The following is a 19,398-nucleotide window of genomic DNA, read 5'->3' as shown; positions in this document are numbered from 1 at the left end:
TTTTTTTTTAATTAATTTATTTATTTGACAGAGAGAGAGACATCGAGAGAGGGAACACAAGCAAGGGGAGTGGGAGATGGAGAAGCAGGCTTCCCGCTGAGCAGGGAGCCCGATGTAAGGCTTGATCCCAGGACCCTGGGATCATGACCTGAGCCGAAGGCAGAGGCTTTAACCCACTGAGCCACCCAGGTGCCCTAGTGCTTGATATTTTCTAATTCTGTCTTCTTCTACATTAGGTTTTGAGATTTCCAAATCTATGAAGTTTGTCTAACCATCTTTTTGTTTTTGATTTCTAACTTGTTTTGATTATGGTCAGAAAACATAGTACAGCCCGATTTATTCTATAGGTCTTGGCACAAAAGGATACCCTTTCTCATTCTTTTCCATTTCATCTAGCATGTCAGTTTTGATTCCCTCTGCTGTCCAAGGAGTAATTTAGTGGAGTACTTTAACCTTTCAGAATATGAGGAGCACTGTGGGGAGGGATGTCATCTTTTTACCATTTGTTTTTACTAGACTCTGATTCTGACTTACTCCCTGAAGTAACTCAATCACCAGGGAAGCTAGGTGAGGGAGACTCCCTCCAGGACCTCCCCTGGAAGAAGGTACAGGCAGGTCTTAGGTCTCTGGGGCTGGCAAGAGCTGAAGTCTGTGTCATTGGGGGACGGCGGTCGGCTCTCCCAGCCCAGCTCTCCGGCCTCAGCCTCTTCTGGAAGTGGGGAAAGACCGGGACCCTGGTTGCTGGAGCATGCACAAACTGCAGGGACTGTGGGATTTCCTTGGGGCAGACCTCCACCTGCCCAACCTGCTCCACCTGCTCCCTGTGGTCCTGGAAGGACAGCCTTATTTTTTTAAAATTATAATTCATATAAACTTCCTTCTTTTTTTAAAAAAGATTTTATTTATTTATTTGACAGAGAGAGACACAGCGAGAGAGGGAACGCAAACAGGGGGAGTGGGAGAGGGAGAAGCAGGCCTCCCGCTGAGCAGGGAGCCTGATGCAGGGCTCCATCCCAGGATGCTGGGATCATGACCTGAGCCCAAGGCAGACGCCCAATGACTGGACCACCCAGGCGCCCCTAAACTTCCTTCTTTTAAAGCACACAATTCAGTGGTTTTTAGTACATACACAGAGTTGTACAACTATCACCACTATCTGATGCCAGAACATTTTCATCACCTCCAGAAGAATCCCTGTACCTGTTGTCACCCCCAGTCATCCTTCCAACCCCCAGCAGCCCCTAATCTTTCTGTCTTTATGGATCAGATTATTTCAGACACTTTGTATTCAGTGGAATCATATAACTCGTTACCTGTTGTTTCTGGCATCTTTCGCCTACTTAGCGTGTTTCCAAGGTTCATCCGTGTTTTCAAAGGATCAGTATTGCGTTCGTTTTTAAGGCTGATAATACTCTGTGGTACAAATACGCCATCTTCTGTTTCTCCATTCACCGTCTGTGGACATTTGGGTTGTTTCCACCTTGGGGCTACTATGAATAAGGCTGCTACTTGTATGTGAACATTCGTATACAGTCATACACAAATTTTTATGTGGCCAGGTTTTCATTTCTCTTGGGCCAGTGGACTTGCTGGGTCATATGTATCTCTCTGTTTAGCCCTTTGAGGAAGTGCCAGAGTGTTTTGCAAAGAGGCTGCACCATCTCGAGGGGTCCGATTTCTCCACACCCTCAACCATATGGTAGTCCCTCGGACTTCAGCCACACTCACGAGTGGGACCTGGTATCTCGTCGTGGTTTTGATCTGTGTTTCTTCAATGGCGAGGGATGAGCATCTTAGGGGCTTCTTGGTCATTTGTGTATCTTCTTTGGAGAAATGTCCATTTAGATCCTTTGCTTGTTTTAAAGTTTCGGTATTTGTATTTTTTATTGTTGAGCTGTAAGAGCTCTTTATAGATTCCTGATACTAGCCTGGTTCTTTTCTTTTTCTTTTTCCTTTTTTTTTTTTTAAAGATTTTTATTCATTTATTTGAGAGAGAGACAGTGAGAGAGAGCATGAATGAGGAGAAGGTCAGAGAGAGAAACAGACTCCCCGCGGAGCCGAGAGCCCGATGCGGGACTCGATCCCGGAACTCCAGGATCATGACCCGAGCCGAAGGCAGTCGTCCAACCAACTGAGCCACCCAGGCGTCCCTCTTTTTTTTTTTTTTAAGATTTATTTATTTACTTACTTAACAGAGATCACAAGCAGGCAGAGAGGCAGGTAGAGAGAGAGGGGGAAGCAGGCTCCCCGCTGAGCAGAGAGCCCGATGCGGGGCTTGATCCCAGGACCCTGAGATCATGACCTGAACCGAAGGCAGAGGCTTTAACCCACTGAGCCACCCAGGCGCCCCTAGCCTGGTTCTTTTCAAACGGATAAGAAGAGATAACTACAGTTGCTCATAGCCAAAAGAGAAGTGACTGCCTGATTCTTTTTTTTTTTTTAAGATTTTATTTATTTATTGGACAGAGAGAGATCACAAGTAGGCAGAGAGGCAGGCAGAGAGAGAGAGAGGAGGAAGCAGGCTCCCTACCAAGGAAAGAGCCCGATGTGGGGCTCGATCCCAGGACCCTGGGATCATGACCTGAGCCGAAGGCAGAGGCTTTAACCCTCTGAGCCACCCAGGTGCCCCTGCCTGATTCTTTTTATTCCTGAAACCTGTGAGGACGACACATGACTCAGCCCCAGCCGGGTGGCTAGGGAAAGACGGCCACTGGCACGAGGGGACACCTGGCAGCCCAGGACACACTGTGCCAGTGTGTCCGCCATCAGTCCATAGGGGCAGAGACAACAGTGCTGTCCATGGGACCTAAACAGCCATAGTAATGATTACATTTTAATGAGTTGTTACAGGTCCCGGGCACCAGCTAATGACTTCACATAGCTCACTTTCTCCCCACAGAAGCCCTGTGAAGTATTATTACCACCACTTGAAAGACGAAGAAAGTAATGCTCAGAGACGTGAAGTAACTTCACAAGGTCACACAGCTTCTAAGCATCAGAGCTTCAGTTCTAACCCTGGTCTTTAACTCTAAAGTCAGTGCTCTACCCATCCAGGTGTACTGCCTTCCAAACAGAACCCGAATGTCCCACCTCCGGCCCTTCAAGTTCACCTAATAGTGCTTGGTCACTGCAAGACAGAAGCTTGAGACTGGGTCAAGGAGGGATGGGGGGAGATAGGGACTTCACCTCTGGTCTCACTGCTGCTCTGGGCTGCTCTCCCCTCCTGCCAGTTTGCACAGTACGCTGAGATCGTCAACTTCACCCTCCCCGACGGCACTCAGAGAAGCGGGCAGGTGCTTGAGGTGTCTGGGACCAAGGCAATTGTTCAGGTAAGTGGTGTCAGGGCGATGTTGCCTGACTGAATAAATGAACGAACCCGCAAAGTGCCCGACTATCTTAATAGGCTCCGAAGGCAGGAAATGTCCTATTTTCCCAAGAGCGTCTTGCCCAGAGCTGGGCACAAGGGAGCCTAGAATGGAAGGCCCCATTCTCCCCAGCAAGACCCTTATTAGAGTAATTAACCTCTTGTCCCATAGGTGTTTGAAGGAACCTCTGGCATCGATGCCCAGAAGACCACCTGTGAATTCACAGGGGACATCCTACGGACTCCAGTGTCAGAAGACATGCTGGGTGAGGATGGGGGTAGGAATATGGGGAGGGTGCTCCTCTGTCCTCCCAGCCCAGCTTCCCTAACCACACACTTAGCACACTGTGTTGTCCTTTCCTCTTTGCCTGTCTGCCTCCCTGTGAGTTCTTTGAGGTCAGAGGTGTGTCTTTTCTCTCTGATCCCCCAACTCTAGCTCAGAACCAGACATACAGATGTTCCGTAAATGAGGAAGGCAGGTTCAGTCTACTAGGGGCACAGTAGGTAGTCGTCTATTTGGGTTAGGCTGAAACAGAGTACACACTCCCCAGTTTTCTCCCAAGATCTGCCATCCTGGCCCTCTCCTCTTTCTAGCTCTAAAACCCTCCATTAGAGTAATTTCCTGGGCTAGCGCCTCACCTGTAAAGATTTCCAGGTGAGGAGGGAAGATCCCCAAGGAGACGGTCACTGTAGCCAGCTCTCTGTGGGTAACTAAGGGCTGATGGGAGAGGGACATGAGGGGCCAGTGGGAGGCAGTGGTGGTGTGGAGGGTGAGCAGCAGTAAGGGAGACCCAGGGCTGGCCCTGAGCATCCCCCAACAGGTCGCGTCTTCAACGGCTCTGGCAAGCCCATTGACAAGGGGCCAGTGGTCATGGCAGAGGACTTCCTGGATATCAATGGTGAGTCACCAGAGAGAGGCTCTGGACAGCTTTTGGGACCCAGTCCCCAGTCACCTTCCTCACTCCCAGCCACCGCCTCTGCCACCTTGCCCTCAGAAGTTCTGCCTCAGACACAGGCCAGAGGCAATGGGCCAGGGCTCACCCGAAAGCTGGTCAGACCACCAGGCAGATCAGGTGTGCAGTGAGAATTGCAGAGGCCTCTCTGTCCCCAAATCTGCCACAGAGCCTGAAATAATGCCCTTTGTGTCCCATTCCTTTCAGTGTCATCATCATGTGCAAAGTTCCATGGGTGCCCCAAGACCCTCACTCTCCCTCCTTCCAGTGCCCCGTCCCCGCCCCTCAGAGGCCCCTGGGCTGGCTTGCAGAAGGAGACACAGCCCCGAGGCCATCCCAAGTCCTCCACTCCTGTCAGTTCTGTGGATGAGATGGAGGCCCCACAGTGGTCTGCGGCTGGCCCCCAACCACTCAGCAAATCAGAGGCAGAGCCCAGGACACACATCCCCTCAGGGAACAGCTCTCCAGGCCACCCTCCATTCCTTCGAAGGCACACATGACCCCTGCTTAGCCTTGGGGGCCTTGGCCTGAGTGCCCACCTGCCTGCTGTTTCTAATAGGCCAGGTGGCACTGTCCAAGGGAGCAGTGGGCCGTGGCTATTGAGATACAAACTAATTCAAGTGCAATACACTTGCATTTCAAAACCGCCTTTCACATGCTCACTGGTCACTTGTGACCAGGGCTACTGGACCTGGCAGTGTAGTTAGAACACATACTCATTATCACAGAAAATTCTGTTCAGTAGTGCTGCTCTGGAGTATGGGGCAGGGTTGGGGGCGGGCAGGGATGGACTTGAACCCTCAAGCGTAGGTCCATGATCGCCTTCTCCCAGGCCAGCCCATCAACCCCCATGACCGCATCTACCCCGAGGAGATGATTCAGACGGGCATCTCTCCCATTGACGTCATGAACAGCATTGCCCGTGGTCAGAAGATCCCCATCTTCTCAGCAGCTGGGCTCCCCCACAATGAGGTGAGACTTGCAGGGTCCTGCTGATGTGACCAAGAGGAAGGCACAGGGCAGAGGCCAGGGCTGGTGGCCAGTGAGGAGGGTCTCCTGAGTCAAACAGGCAGGGACCAGCCATGCGGGAGTCCTCACTGTCCAGACTGGTAGCTGTCCTCTGGCAGCTCATGGACTCAGGGCTGCAGAAGACCTCCTCAGGGTCCCCAAGGGGGTCTTCAAGCCTCCACCATGAGGAAGGCTATAGGACCTGGGGGAACCCTTTCATCTTTCTGGCCTTGGATCCCTCTCATCAAAGGCCTCGGCAGGAGGAAGGACTGGAAATTGCTCCATCCGTCATCCTCCGTGGTGGTCAGTGGGCTGGGCTTCGGGCTCTGGCTCTGACACCCTTCCTTCCAATCCACCTCACCCCAGATTGCTGCCCAGATCTGCCGCCAGGCTGGGCTGGTGAAGAAGTCCAAGGCTGTGCTGGATTATCATGACGACAACTTTGCCATTGTCTTTGCGGCCATGGGGGTAAGAGAAGCAGGGCAGATTGGCAAGTTCTGGAAGCTGTGAGCAGGCAGTCTTGTCTTTTCAGACCCTGGCTCTGCCTGATACGATAAAGGAGGTATAATCCTTCTCCCTGAGAAGCTATTGGTGTCCAGGCCTATCTGGTGGGAGAAGCAAGAACATGACTGAAGAGGGTGGTTCACTGACGAGGACAGTGTGTCCGTCAGTGCATTCCAGAGGACGTGGCAGCTTATCAGATGAGCCCAGGGTGGCCTAGAGGAGGAAGAAGCCAGGGAATTTGGGAAGACAGCTTCAGGGAGGGGATACCATGGGGCCCTCAGAGGGCCCAAGGAGGGGTTTAGCAGGGAAGCAGCTGGCTGAGTGAGGGGTTGGGATGGCACTGAGCAGAGCTCAACCTGAAGAAATCTGAACTCTTTGGGGACCTGGGGAGAGCAAACCCAGTCCCTGCCTTTTCAAGTTCTAGGTCATCCCAGGGACTGTTAGTCAATACGCTTTACTGAGAGGAGATGGGAGGGGCCAGGGCCCCTGCCCTTAGGCTGCAGAGACAACCCCCCCTCACTCCAACCCTCCCTGCTGTGTGTCCAGGTGAACATGGAGACAGCCAGGTTCTTCAAGTCTGACTTCGAGCAGAACGGCACCATGGGGAATGTCTGCCTCTTCCTGAACTTGGCCAACGACCCCACGTGAGCCATTCCCTGATACCCAGACTGTCTGCTGGCAGCGGGCCCTGTCCCCTCTCAACACCCACAGTACCAGAGCTCAGGCGTATCCCAGAACCACAGCCATGGGCCAGAGCTGGGAAAACAACCCCTTGTTGTGTAGATGGGGAAAATGAGGCTCGGGAAGGGGTAGGGCTAGCCCGTGGAGAGAGAGGGAACAGGCTCACAGCCCCGCCTGCCACCTGCAGCCCATCTGTTCTTCCCATAATCTTCGTCCAGCCACTGTCCCCAGTCAGGCCTCCTTATCCTTGAGTCACTTCCACAAAGTCACCACTAAGGAGAGATTTCCTTAAACCACATACTGACAAAAACTGCTGTTGTCTTTTTAAAAATTTTCTTACATGAGTAAAGTTGACATACAATATTACATTAGTTTCAGGTGTACGACATAGCGGTCCAGTTTCTCTGTGGCTTAATGCTGTGCTTGCCACAGGTGTACCTACTGTCAGTCCCCATACAGCACTATGACAATAGCATTGGCCCTGTTCCCTCCGCGGTGCCCTTCTCTGGAACTGGATGCCTGTGACTCCCGCTCCCCTTTACCTGTTCTGCCCATCTCCCCACCGCTTCTCTCTGGCAACCATCAGTTTATTCTCTGTATGTATAGGTCCTGCTTTTTGTTGGTTTATTCGTTTGGAAAACTGCTACTTTTAAAGTTTAGGAAATGTGAGTTTAAGTCTGTGGGTCAGGTGAACGAAAAAAAAATTCTGATAAAACCATCGCGGGTACTGAAGGTGCTCCAAAAATGAAGTAACAGAATTCCGGAGGCCAGGAGGATATCGCCAGAGAAAAGACCCATGGAACAGAGCTTGAGGACAGAGAGAGCCTGGAGCCAGCGGGTGGGAGTCAGGAGAGCTCAGAGTGCAAGGGGGCTGCCAGGCGGGCAGGGCAAGCCTATGGGATGTGCGCACCAGGCATGCTCTAGAGTAGGGAGAGGAACCTTATGGAAAGAATCCATAGAGTGCCCCAGCTGAGCCAGTGTGGGGGTGGGGGTAGGAGGAGGAGGCTGGGGAAGACAGAGCGACAGCAGGAGCCCTGCCCCTGCCTCGTTCTGAGAGGCCAGAGCCCCCTCACCTTCAGGCCCACAGGGACAGGGTGCTGTCATTCTCCATCAGCCCCCTGACCCTGCCTGGCCCACTCCAACCCAACTCCCTGCTGTTCCAGGCTCCCTACCCTTTCCTCCCTTGGGCAGCAGGAGGGAGGAACGTTGGACTTCTTGATGAACTGCCTGCCCCAGGAACCACAGCCCCGACACGGGGCTTGGGAGCTGGGGCTCATCTTACCGGCTCCCCTGCTGCTGTGCACAGCTGACTGTCCACTCAGCACTTGGGGCTAAATGGAGCACAGGCCTAGGCCTCTGGGCTCTCTGAACATGGGGTGTCCCTCCTCCAGGATCGAGCGGATTGTCACCCCACGCCTGGCACTGACCACTGCTGAGTTCCTTGCCTACCAGTGTGAGAAGCACGTGCTGGTCATCCTTACTGACATGAGTTCCTATGCAGAGGCCTTGCGGGAGGTGAGGCAGCCTGGGAAGAGTGTCGGGGTCATGCCTGCCTCTCCCTGGTCCCTCTACCCTGAAACTCACCCATCCAAGCCTGCCGCCACTCACTCTGTTTCTCAGTCACTGAACCTCCCACTCAGCCTCTTGCCCCCTCTCTTAGCCCAGTGACACTGACGTTGCAGGTCTCAGCTGCCAGAGAGGAGGTGCCGGGGCGCCGAGGCTTCCCGGGGTACATGTATACAGACCTGGCCACCATCTATGAGCGGGCCGGCCGCGTGGAGGGCCGGGGAGGGTCCATCACTCAGATCCCCATCCTCACCATGCCCAATGATGGTGAGTCTCTTGGCTGCCCACTGCCCTCTGCAGCCCCCTGCCCTCCCTTCTCACTGGGATGCTTAAAGGGCCCGTGGTTTTCTGCACAGATGTGCAGTAGCTCTGTTTCTCCATCAAGGGATTCTCTGTCTTCTCCTTGCCTCCACCTACCCCATCACTCTCATGAGAGGAACAGAGCCCAGGCGTCCCTGAGCTGGTGGAGATGTGTGCCCCGTCTACACTGACACCACTGCATTTCCTTCCAGATATTACCCACCCAATCCCAGACCTGACGGGCTTCATCACGGAGGGACAGATCTATGTGGACAGACAGCTTCATAACAGACAAGTATTGTCCCCTCCCTACGACTTATTGCTCTGCTCACAACCCCAGAGACACTGATGGACAGATGTCCCAGCACTTACAGAGCTTTAGTTCTCTATTAGGAGGGGGTGGGCAAGGCTACCTCCAAAGAGGAAAAGAGGAGATGACCCAGGAAGACTGTGTGGTCACAGACACAAGACAGGTCTGGCTAGAATCCAGACCACCTGCCTGTGGGAACCTTGAGAAAATTATCTCATCCTTCTGATGCTAGGTTTCCTCATCTATAAAACAGAAATAATAGTACTGACCACTCAGTGGAGTGCATTGCAGAGGATACAATCAGTTGGCATATAGAAAGCCTCCAGCAGATAGTAGATACTCAATAAATACCGCTTCTCTTTGCTTTCCGGTGATTTGCTCAGTGAACAAAACAGTGGGTAACTGACACAAGTAGATGGTGAATAATGTGCCAGCAGGTTACAAATGTGCCTTTTCCATCTGAGGTTAAAGGCAACCCCTGTGACTTTTCCCTCTTTGCTTAGTAGCTTCCTTCTTTACAGCTATTAACTATTAAGCTTCAACCTGGTTTTTGTCCAAATAATCAGAGGTTTTAAAATAGTGACTTCCATTACCTAATGTCATGTCCTGTCCCCCCTCCACCCTCCTGTCTAGGAGCATACCTTAGACACCTGCATGCCCAAGCTCTAGAACTGTGGGCGATAGAGGAGGGTGGCGTGACTAACCCCCTCTCTGTGGGACAAGTGAGCAGCAGTCTCTTGAGCACCCCAGGGAGAGGAAAGACAAGTACGGGTAGAAAGGAAAGGAAACTCTGGACCCTGCCTTCTGCCACTTCCTTCTTCTGCTTCCCCAGATCTATCCCCCCATCAATGTGCTCCCTTCCCTGTCCCGGCTGATGAAGTCTGCCATTGGGGAGGGCATGACGAGAAAGGACCATGGAGACGTCTCCAACCAACTGGTAAGCATGAGAAAGCCCAGGGACTGGAGGGTATGCTAGTTTCAGAAGCCAGAGGTTTGAGCCCTTCCTGGACCATGAGCTGTTCTCCAGCAAAATCCCTCCCCTTTTGGGGTCCCCACTCAGCCAAACTGGGGGCCACTGGGCTCCCGTGATACGCCTGCGGTGACGGCTGGACCGTTCTCCCCTTTACCCAGTATGCTTGCTATGCCATCGGGAAGGACGTGCAGGCCATGAAGGCAGTGGTGGGGGAGGAAGCGCTCACTTCGGAGGACCTGCTCTATCTGGAATTCCTGCAGAAATTCGAGAAGAACTTCATCAACCAGGGTGAGGCGCGCTCGGGGCGTGCAGGCAGTAACCCCCTTACCCGGCCACATACACGCGCGCACACGCCTAACCCTCCTGCTCCGACCCTAGGCCCCTACGAGAACCGCTCCGTGTTCGAGTCCTTGGACCTGGGCTGGAAGCTGTTGCGCATCTTCCCGAAGGAGATGCTGAAGCGCATCCCGCAGAGCGTGCTTGAGGAGTTCTACTCCCGCGAGGGGGCGCCGCAGGACCCCGCTTCTGACACTGCGCTCTAGCCCCGCCCACAGGCGGACCCCGGCGCTCCATCCCGGGAGCCCCTCCTCTACGCCAGTTCTACAACCGCCTCGGTGTCTGCCAAGGTCCCGCACACCTGAACCAACCGCTTGAGTGCCCACTGTCAGCCCCCCGCCGACTCAGGGCGGGAGGCGGGCTCCTACGCTTCATCCCTCCTCTTGGATTCCCTGCACTGGGAAAGAACAAAAGGTTGTTCCGCCTGTATTAAGCTTGGGATAATCACCTGGAGAGCTTTACAGAATACCAAGGCCCAGGCTCCAAACCAGATCAGTTGATCTGAATCTGGAGGCAGAAGTCCTCTGCATTGGTATTCCGCGCCCCCCCCCCCCACCCCGCCCCAGGTACAGCTGGAGTTGCAACCAGTAGTATAGACACTGCAAGATAATCCAGGTGTAGATAATGAGGGTGAACTTGAAGAGGTCCTGAGACACTCTCCAACCCCGACATATAGTTTTGTTGTCATTCTTGGGACCCTAATACCTCAGAAGCAACAGCCCACAGAATCCCCCAACTGCCAGGAAATGCTCAAGCTTTGTCCCTGCAAAGCATTGTCACTTTATCTTAATTTGAAGCCAGGTGTTAAGGCCCCCCTTGGGGCAGATGCCCAGTAGAATTTGCTAGTTTTTAAAGTGCTCAGGAGGGCTGCTGACTCCTTCAGACCGCTGGGGTTGGGAGGTGAGTGGGTTCCCAGAGGAGGTTTTCCCTGGAATGAGGGAGAGCTGCTTTGGGTGAAGAATCTGCATTTTTGTCCCTCCCTGAGTCACTGTGGTCTTGGGAGACCCTCCCTCCCCCTCCTTAGATTTCTCTGGGGGAAATACCAGGAATGATGGGGCCCAGAGGGGAGTAGGTAGTTAGAAGTGGGTGGTATGATCAGGGATACCTAGAGTTGACCCCTGGGGCCTCAGTAAACCTCTGATAAGCTTAGGGTCATTCCCCCTGAGAAGACCCAACACTGAATCAAGCCACATGATTGCTTGACTACCATATACCATAAAAACTTAAAAGGAAAACACTGACAACAAATACTACCATGTTAATAAGTTTTACAAATCCAATAAGAAACACTTTTAAGACCCTCACAGAACAATGCAAAGAAACAGATAATACCCCGAAGAGAAAAACACTGATATTTAATTGTTTAACTTCTTAGTAAGTCATCAAGGAGTCAAATTAGACCATTTCCACTACCAAATTATTAGCAAATGTTTATTTAAAATCACAGTATTCAGCACTGGTGATGAGGTTTTCAAGTAGTTCCTCTTTTAATAATAGAAAATTCTAGATGGCTGGCCTGGTCTCCCTGCTCCCCTGGCTTCCCTCCTTCTGAAGTAGGTAGTAGTAGTCGCATTTTGCTGATGCAGAATCTGAGACACAGAGGTCAAGTAACTCACCCGAAGTCCCATGGCTCATGTGCAGGGAACCTGCTTCACTGCAGGGAAAAGTGTAAATGAGTATAAAACTTTGCTGGTGGGCAGTTTGGAAACACTAACGATTAAATGTTCATTCCCTTTCACCTAGTAATTCTGCTTCCAGGAAATCCATCCTAAGAAAACGACCAAGATGAATCCTTTTTTCCTGCTGCGCGTGTGAAATGATAGCACAGCCATTGTGACGCTGGGCTGGGGCGGCGTCATAATGTCGTTTAGTATATGGCATGACAGTGGATGCTAGTTCTTAATAATTAACGCTAAACAAAAAGTACAAACAAAAGGTCTGTACGATATGTATGTACACATCGTCATAGACCGTGATTTCTGTGGGTGGTGGGACTGTGATTTTTAATTTCCTCATCGTCCTTTTTCTCTGTTTTTACAATCAGCACTTATTAATTTAGAATTAGAAACAAACCCCAAGTGTCTTCCGGTTTGTGTGTGTGGTCGATGCTGTTTCCACGACGAGTGGGCCCGGGATCCCCGGGGAGGGGGGCGAGTGAGCGGCGGCAGGATATTCCGGAGGCGCGCGGCGGGACCCTGGAGACGCGGGAAGCGGCTGGGTCCGCGGAGGAGCCGGTCTGGCCGCAGCCTGCGTTCGAGCCTCGGCGGGTGGGCGGCGCGGGCGGGCAGGGCGCGCCGAGGGTGGGGGAGCAGTCCCCGCGCCCAAGTGTCGCCATGCTGCCGGGGGAGAAAGTCTACAAGGTCAGCTGGAGAGGCCCGGAGTCCCAGTCGCCCAGGTGGGCCGGGGATGAGGGGGCCGGGCTGCGGGGACTCTCTGGAGGGGCAGGGTCCCGAGCGGGCGGGAGCCCTTGGGCGGCGCGAGGAGCCGGGAGAACGGGGCGGGGGTCCGGGTTCGCCTCCCGAGGGGTGCTCGGCGATGGTGGCTTCCTCCTTGCGCTGACGACCAGCGAGCCCCGGTCCGGTCTTGGTGCTCAGGGACAGCCCTTACCCTCACGCACGCGCCTCCGCAGGGCCGCGGGCCCAGACCGACTCCACTTTCTCGCTCACCAGCCCTCTCCCAACCCACACTAACCCTGACGATGAGGGGAACCAGAGTGCCGCTGGGAACTACTACGAGCTGTTCGCGGCCGCACTGGGCAACTTGGAATGGTTGCGCTTCTGTCTGAGTCGGGGCCGTGACAAAATTCCGGCAGATGACAAGGTAAGGCCTTGGAGCTTGGGGGCAAGAAATGAAGTCCTCTGTACCACAGAAAGTTCCTCACATAGTGGTTCCCTGGCAAAGAGCTGCCTGTGGAGCACCCACAGATACCCTTTTGGGTGCAGTCACCTTCTGCCGGCAGAAATTGCTCTGTAGGTTAGGTTGTGACCCTGGGGCCTCAGTCCTGCTCAGTCTCCTCCTACCCTCCTCCCGCTCCCACAGGGCTTCACTGCCATCCACTTTGCAGCCCAGAGTGGCAAGCTCACGTGCCTGCAGGCCTTAGTAGAGGAGTACAAGTTTCCCGTGGACCTGCCCACCAAGAATGGCCAGACACCGCTGCACCTGGTCATCGACGGGGACAACAAGAGCATGACCCTCCCCTGCATTCACTATCTACTTGAGCAAGGGGCGGCCCTCAACACGTGAGTCCAGCCCGTGTCCAGAAAGTGTCCTGGAGCCTGGGCAGATAGGAATCCCCCCCTTCCCCCATCAGGTAGGCAGATCCATGCAGGCCAGGCAGAGGGCTTCGGGTGACAAGGATCTGGTCCCCCATAAAGCAGTCAGCGAGCCCTCACGGTGTGATAAGGAGATCAGGCTCTGGGAGGGGAAAGACCCAGTTCACATCTCAGCTTTGCCATCTGCTAGCAAACAGCAAGACCTGTGGGAGGTCACTCGGCCCTTAGCCCCAGTGCTCTGGCTGCCAAGCCTGTCAGTTTACCGGAGTCCCACGTGGAGCTTCAGAAAGAGCAGTGCCTGTGTGTCAATCAAAGACCAAAATTGGTGCAGGGTGCCATCTGGGCTTTGGAAGGCCTAAAACCCAGAGGTTTCTAATTGGCAGCATAGTTTGGGAACTATTTCCTGAGTGTCCTCAACTGCAATGGGGGAGGATGACACGAGACTATTGTGGCTAACAGAGGAAATGCACAAAAGTGCCTGAACGGCCGATGGGAGACTGCGCTCGCTCACATTTACAGAGCGCTGTGTGCTCAGTGCCATGCCCAAGTTGAATACAGCATTGAAGACACGCAAATGGCCCCAGCCCTCACGCAGCTGGGGTACTAGTGCAGCAGCACAGTGAGGTAGCACACTAATAAATGAACAAAGCGACAGTGTAAGTAGTTATAAAGGAAATAAACAGGGTGATGAGCTGATGAGTGCGAGGGGTAGGGGAGAGGATCTATTTTGGAAAGGGAAGTCACATCTAAGGAAATAACATTTAAATTTTTTTAACACTTTATTTATTTATTTGACAGAGATCACAAGTAGGCAGAGAGGCAGGCAGAGAGAGATGGGGGGAGAAGCAGGCTCCCCGCTGAGAGAGAGCAGAGAGCCCAATGCAGGACTCGATCCCAGGACCCTGAGATCATGACCTGAGCCGAAGGCAGAGACTTAACCCACTGAGCCAACCAGGCACCCAGGAAATAACATTTAAATAGCAACCTGAAAACTGAGAGCAAGCCAGCCATGCAAAGAGCCAGGGAAAAGTGTCCCAGGTAGAGGGAACATCATGTACAAAGATCACATGTTGGGAAAGAGTGGGTCAAGGTCAGAAGATGAGGGTGAGGAGGAGGCAGGGCCTAGGTCATGGAGGCCTTGTGTGCCTGGCCAGACGGGGGAGAGGGCAGGAGGGCTGGCTGACTTAAGAGCCAGTAAGGTTAGTAGCCTCTGAGCTCCAGCCAACCCAACTCTCCTTCCAGGCGATCTTAACTCTTTTTATATCCATATAATCAAGCTCCCACCATTCATTTAGTCCAAAGCCTCCTTCTACAGTTGAGGAAATTGAAGCTCAGGGAAGAAGGGACATGTCAGAGTCACCCAGTAGGCTAGTGGCAGAGCAGGCCCAGAAGCTGGCCTGCCCACCTCTCTAATGGGCAGATGGCCTTTGTCCTTCCTTTCTGCCCTCTTCCTGGCCGGTGGGGCTGTCTACAGGCAGACATGCAGTGGCTGCACACCCCTCCACCTGGCAGCCTGCAAGGGCCTGCTGAGCTGTGCGAAGGTGCTGGTGCAGAATGGTGCCAATGTCCATGCCCGGGACGCCCTGGGCTGCAAGCCCATCGACTACTGCAAAATATGGAACCACCGCGACTGTGCCCGGTGAGGGTGTGGGAAGCACCCTTGGCCTGCTGCCCCTTCCCTCCTTCCCAGCCCTTTCCCTGGGGCTCTCACCTAAGGCTGAGCCTTTACCAGGCAGGGCTGGGCTGGGAGCTAAGTCTGCGGCGGAGACCACAGCCCAGGTTATTATTCCCAGGGCTGTCCACAGGGCCTCACCCCTTTGGATTTAGCACTGCCCTGCCTTGCCCGGAGGCCTTGGGTCCTCTGCAGGGGGTGGTGATCACACTGTCAGACACCTTCCTCTCTCACCTAGAAGGAGAGAAGTTAGTCAGACGGGCCTTGGGCCGTGGGGATGGCTCCTCTGGTGGCTCCTCCCACCCTCATCCAGGCTCTGAGCAGCAGTCCGTGTTCCCAGCCCGGGGTGAAGCTCAGTCCCTGGGGGATAACATACCCTGCCCCCCCAACCTTGGTGTCAGGTACTTGAAGGATGCCATGTGGAAACGGGACAAGAAGGACTTTGCTCGTGAGATGGGGAAACTGAGGAGGCTCAAGGACCAGTTGGCCTTCATGGAACAGGACTACCTGACTGAGTATCAGGTAAGGGGGAAGGTGGCCGGGGGTGCTGGGCAGCCACTGCCACCCACGCAGGAGGGCACAGGAGGCCTGACTCACGTGCCGTTAGAAGAGTGGCTGGTAGCAGTCCCATCCGGGAAAAGCCTCCCTCTCCTCATCCTCTGAAATTCCACCCTTAAAAGCCACTCCTCTAGGTCAAAAGTCTTATTTTGTGTTAGCAAATACAGCTTAAATTAGCAAGAACTACGGCACCCCTCCTAGTGCATTGCCTCCTGGATTGGAGGGAAATCTCTAGCGAGATGCATGCCCTGACTACACTGGGAGTCACACTGGTCAAAAAGGTCCACCCTGGGGTGCCTGGGTGGCTCAGTCAAACGCCTGCCTTTGGCGCAGGTCAGGATTCCAGGATCAAGCCCTGCATTGGGCTCCCTGCTCAGTGGAAAGTTTGCTTCTCCCTCTGCCCCTCACCCTGCTTGTGCTCTCTCTCTCAAATAAATAAATAAATACATAATCTAAAAAAAAAAAAAAAATCCATCCTTTGGGGCATGTGGCTCACTCAGTGGGTGGAGCATGTGACTCCTGATCTCGGGGTTGAGAGTTCAAGCCCCATGCTGGGTATAGTGATTACTTAAATAGTCTTAAAAAAAAAAAATCCATCCCTTCCAACAGACACTGAGCACCTCCTCTTGGCTAGGCACCTGCTGGACCCTGAGGCTACAAAGACAAATGAGATGTGGTCCCTTCACTTAAGGAGCTTAGGGTCTAGAATGGGAGGTGGGTTATATTCCCACAGAGGAGGAAGGGTCCAGGAGGATGCTGGAGAGATTAATGCTTTGGAGGATCTTTAAGGGTGTGCAGCAGTTGGCCATATGAAGGGAAGGGCTGACGAGGCAGAAGCAACAGACAGCCCTGTGGAGAGGCACAGAGGTAGAGAGCGTGGTATATGCTGAGAAGTACAAAGTCAATACAGCTAGGGGAACAGCTGTGAGCTGGAGATTGACAAGCTAGAAATTTGGGAGGGGCTCAGATCTATGACAGCCCTTGGCTGGCGAAGAATGGGGGAGTAGCTAAAGGATTTTAAGGTGTAATGACGTAGGATGCAAGAGCCAAAAAACCCAGAGAGAAGATGCTGGGAATCCTAAGTGGATCCAGAAGTGGGGAGGGCTTCAGGGCTGGCACAATCCAGTACTCAGCTTGGTTTCCAGGTGCATATCTCTCGTTTTCTCAGCCCCGCCCTCTTTTGTCAGTGTTGCCCAGTCCTCATAGTCCCATGGGTCCAGAGGAGGCAAAGCTCATCTGTTCCCATGGCTCTTAACTTTCCCAGAAGCCCCTTACAGATCTCCCCTATCTCTTTGTGGCCTCGGTTGGATCCTGTGTCTATTCTGTTCCAACTCCTGGAGCTAAAGGAAAGCCAGGTACTGACTGACCTGGGTCTGGGGCAAGGCTGATGCAATTATGATGATTGGCTTAGTCTAATCAGAGCCTACTTCCCGAGCTGCTGCTGCATCAATCCCCATACCATGGCTTAGCAACAGTCTGGGGGGGTGAGATATTGAAACAAGGGCGTGGACAAGGGGCTGTTCTGTGACCAGCTGAAAGTTCACTTCTAGTAGAGGCAAAAAGAGAGAGGTAGAGAGTCATGAGCATCCAGCCCAAAGAGCCAGCCAACTATATCCCCCAATATACAAGGTCCACCACTTCCAGAAGCCTATCCAGACTGGCTCCCCCCAGTTCCAGGCCTTCCAAAGTTTTCTGCTTTCTTCCAGGGTCGAGGATGTGCCTTTCCTCCCCCATCAAACCAGAGACTCTCTCAGGGCAGGCCATATCTCCACTATCAGATGGGGGACTTTGGAGGTGGAGGCTTGTCTCCCCCATGAGACTTGAGGTTTTCCGTAGGGCAGGGACTGGAGACCTCACTTAGGGCAGAGGCCCTGTCAGACTGGCAGTCCCCTGGATGGGAGAGCTTCTACTTGCCCCATCAGCCCAAGGGCTCCTTTCGGGCAATAGTTCTCTCCCTGTCAGAAAAAGGGCAGAACAAAGGCCCATCAGGCAGGAAGTCTGTCTCATCAAACTTAGGCCTCCTGGGGTGTGGCTGTTTCTGGCCAGTGACACCTGAGGTTTCCAAGGGCTACAGCCACAAGAGCCCCTTCTATGGGAGTAGGGAGGAGGGGCAGCCCTCCATGACTGTCTCTGTCTCGTACCCTCTGATGTTGCAGAAAGAGCACCAAGTTCTGAGAGAAGCCGATTGCAAGAAGTGGCTCCATCGCAAGCAGCTGCTCCGAGGCCAGTCCCAGACTTGCAACACCAAGCAAGTACCTTATGCCCCCCAGCCAGTGAGCACTGTCTCCAGGACCCCCAAGCGCCAGGGGCCCCAGAAGAGCTTCTACCCCTCCCCGGAGGCACGCCTGTGGCAGACCTCAGTGCCCAAGCTGCAACCTTCGGGGATACCCACCCCCACCTACATGCAGCCCATGGTCAGGCGGCCCAAGTCATGGAATGTTAGCAACAACCCTGCCAGATCACCCACCACCCAGATCGGCTACCCACAGGGCATCCGCCTGGGTGTGCATCCGGACCCCAGCCCGGAGCATGACTTCCGCAGCTTCCTCCAGGTGAGGTCTGACCGGTACGGTGGTGTACAGCTACGTACGGTGGCCGGCAGCCTCATAGCACCTGTGCCCCAGCTGCCTTTCGAGGTGGTAGTCCAAGAGCTGCATCCTTCAGTGCGGCCACACAGGTTGAAAGTGCCCCAGGGCTTTGGCCCTGTCAGCATGAGCACTGTGCCCCAGAAGCGGCACTTTAGTGACGACAACTTTTGGACCGACACTCTGGCCATGAACCTGCGTGAGACCTTTGATGAAGCCTTCCTGGCCGCTGTGCGAGCCCATCAAGGGCTCCCCACTCTGCCCTCCCCCAAGAGTCTCCCATAAACTTATTTTGGTAGAGTCTCAACCTGAGGCAGCCCAGTGAGGGCTGAGGTGTGGTGATTCACGATGGGGATGGAAGGGAAAGGAGTACCCAGAGGCTTCCCACTTCCCGCTCCCAAGTTTAAAGATCGGAGCCCCTTCTCTTTCAACAAAAGCCTAGATCCCAGGACTCCCTTCTCCACGAAGAAATTTCTTGGATTCCCCAGGAGGATGAAGCTAGGGCAGAGGCCTCAGAGTGGGCATCAGTCTCTATCCTGGGCACTTGCATCGTAAAAGTGACACTTTGGTGTCCCCACTATCTCTCCTCCCCACCAGGAGCAAGGCTTCGAGGATGGGGGAACCACTGGAAAAGTCTGCCTCTTGTTCAGATGAAGTCCTTCAAGGTTTCTGTAGTTCAGGGAGGCATAAGCAGCATACGTGGGGGGAAGGGAGGGAGGACCTGTGGCTTCAGTTTCAGCTGTACAAGCACTTGTACTTATTCCAGGAAGCTGTCCTGGGTCCCCTGTTATGCCCTGGACGCATCACTACAAATCGTTCATTAAACAAACATTTATTGAGTCCTTTCTATGTACCGGGCACCAAGCCAGGCACTGCTGATACAAAAACTGAAGGGCAGTCCCTGCCCTCAGGGAGCTTACAGTCTAGTGGGGAGATAGACCAGTAAGCAGGCAAGTAAGCCTAGAGTGATCCGTGTGGTGTCCTGAGGGGAGAGGGGACAAAGCTTAGAGTAAGGGAGATCTAAGTTGAGAACTGACTGAGAAGGTACCCAGGTGAGCAGAAAGGGGAATCAAAGTGGCATCTCTGAATATAGGAGGTGAGGACACGGTGTAGGGTGGCAAGTGATGAGTCCAGAGAGGTGAGTAGGAACCAGACATCACAAGTCTCACAAGCCATGCTAAGGGGTCTGGACTTTAACCTGAGGGCAATAGGGAGCCATGGAAGGTTGTAGGCCAGGAAGTGAGTTGATCATCTATACACTTTAGATAACTCTGGCTGTGGGACAGAAAAGGAGGCTGTCAAAATAATCAGGGTGT

The 19,398-nt window shown here is 53.5% G+C and overlaps 2 protein-coding genes across 2 annotated transcripts in view; both read left to right on the top strand.

The window, feature by feature from the left end:
• The window catches only part of ATP6V1B1 (ATPase H+ transporting V1 subunit B1), a 28,615-nt gene extending 17,390 nt beyond the window's left edge, over positions 1-11,225 (top strand). Inside the window, exons 3-14 of the mRNA XM_032873685.1 lie at positions 3,231-3,329; positions 3,537-3,630; positions 4,186-4,263; positions 5,150-5,289; positions 5,692-5,793; positions 6,376-6,473; positions 7,902-8,025; positions 8,193-8,343; positions 8,589-8,671; positions 9,519-9,623; positions 9,818-9,947; positions 10,038-11,225. Of these exons, the coding sequence (XP_032729576.1) occupies positions 3,231-3,329; positions 3,537-3,630; positions 4,186-4,263; positions 5,150-5,289; positions 5,692-5,793; positions 6,376-6,473; positions 7,902-8,025; positions 8,193-8,343; positions 8,589-8,671; positions 9,519-9,623; positions 9,818-9,947; positions 10,038-10,201 (1,368 nt within the window). The 3' untranslated portion in view covers positions 10,202-11,225. The remainder of the gene's footprint in view (positions 1-3,230; positions 3,330-3,536; positions 3,631-4,185; positions 4,264-5,149; positions 5,290-5,691; positions 5,794-6,375; positions 6,474-7,901; positions 8,026-8,192; positions 8,344-8,588; positions 8,672-9,518; positions 9,624-9,817; positions 9,948-10,037) is intronic.
• Positions 11,226-12,284: 1,059 nt separating this feature from the next.
• On the top strand, positions 12,285-18,942 carry ANKRD53 (ankyrin repeat domain 53). The gene is given in 6 exon segments (XM_032873684.1): positions 12,285-12,639; positions 12,641-12,815; positions 13,035-13,234; positions 14,742-14,906; positions 15,341-15,461; positions 17,654-18,942. Coding segments are annotated over 6 exon segments (1,686 nt in total). The 5' UTR covers positions 12,285-12,328; the 3' UTR covers positions 18,368-18,942.
• The last annotated feature ends 456 nt before the right edge of the window (positions 18,943-19,398 follow it).

Source organism: Lontra canadensis, unplaced genomic scaffold (assembly GCF_010015895.1).
Source record: "Lontra canadensis isolate GAN:19392208 unplaced genomic scaffold, GSC_riverotter_1.0 scaffold50, whole genome shotgun sequence".
Classification (NCBI taxonomy): domain Eukaryota; kingdom Metazoa; phylum Chordata; class Mammalia; order Carnivora; family Mustelidae; genus Lontra; species Lontra canadensis.
The sequence above is the reverse complement of the archived record's forward strand: the minus strand, read 5'-3'. Positions and strand labels throughout refer to the sequence as shown.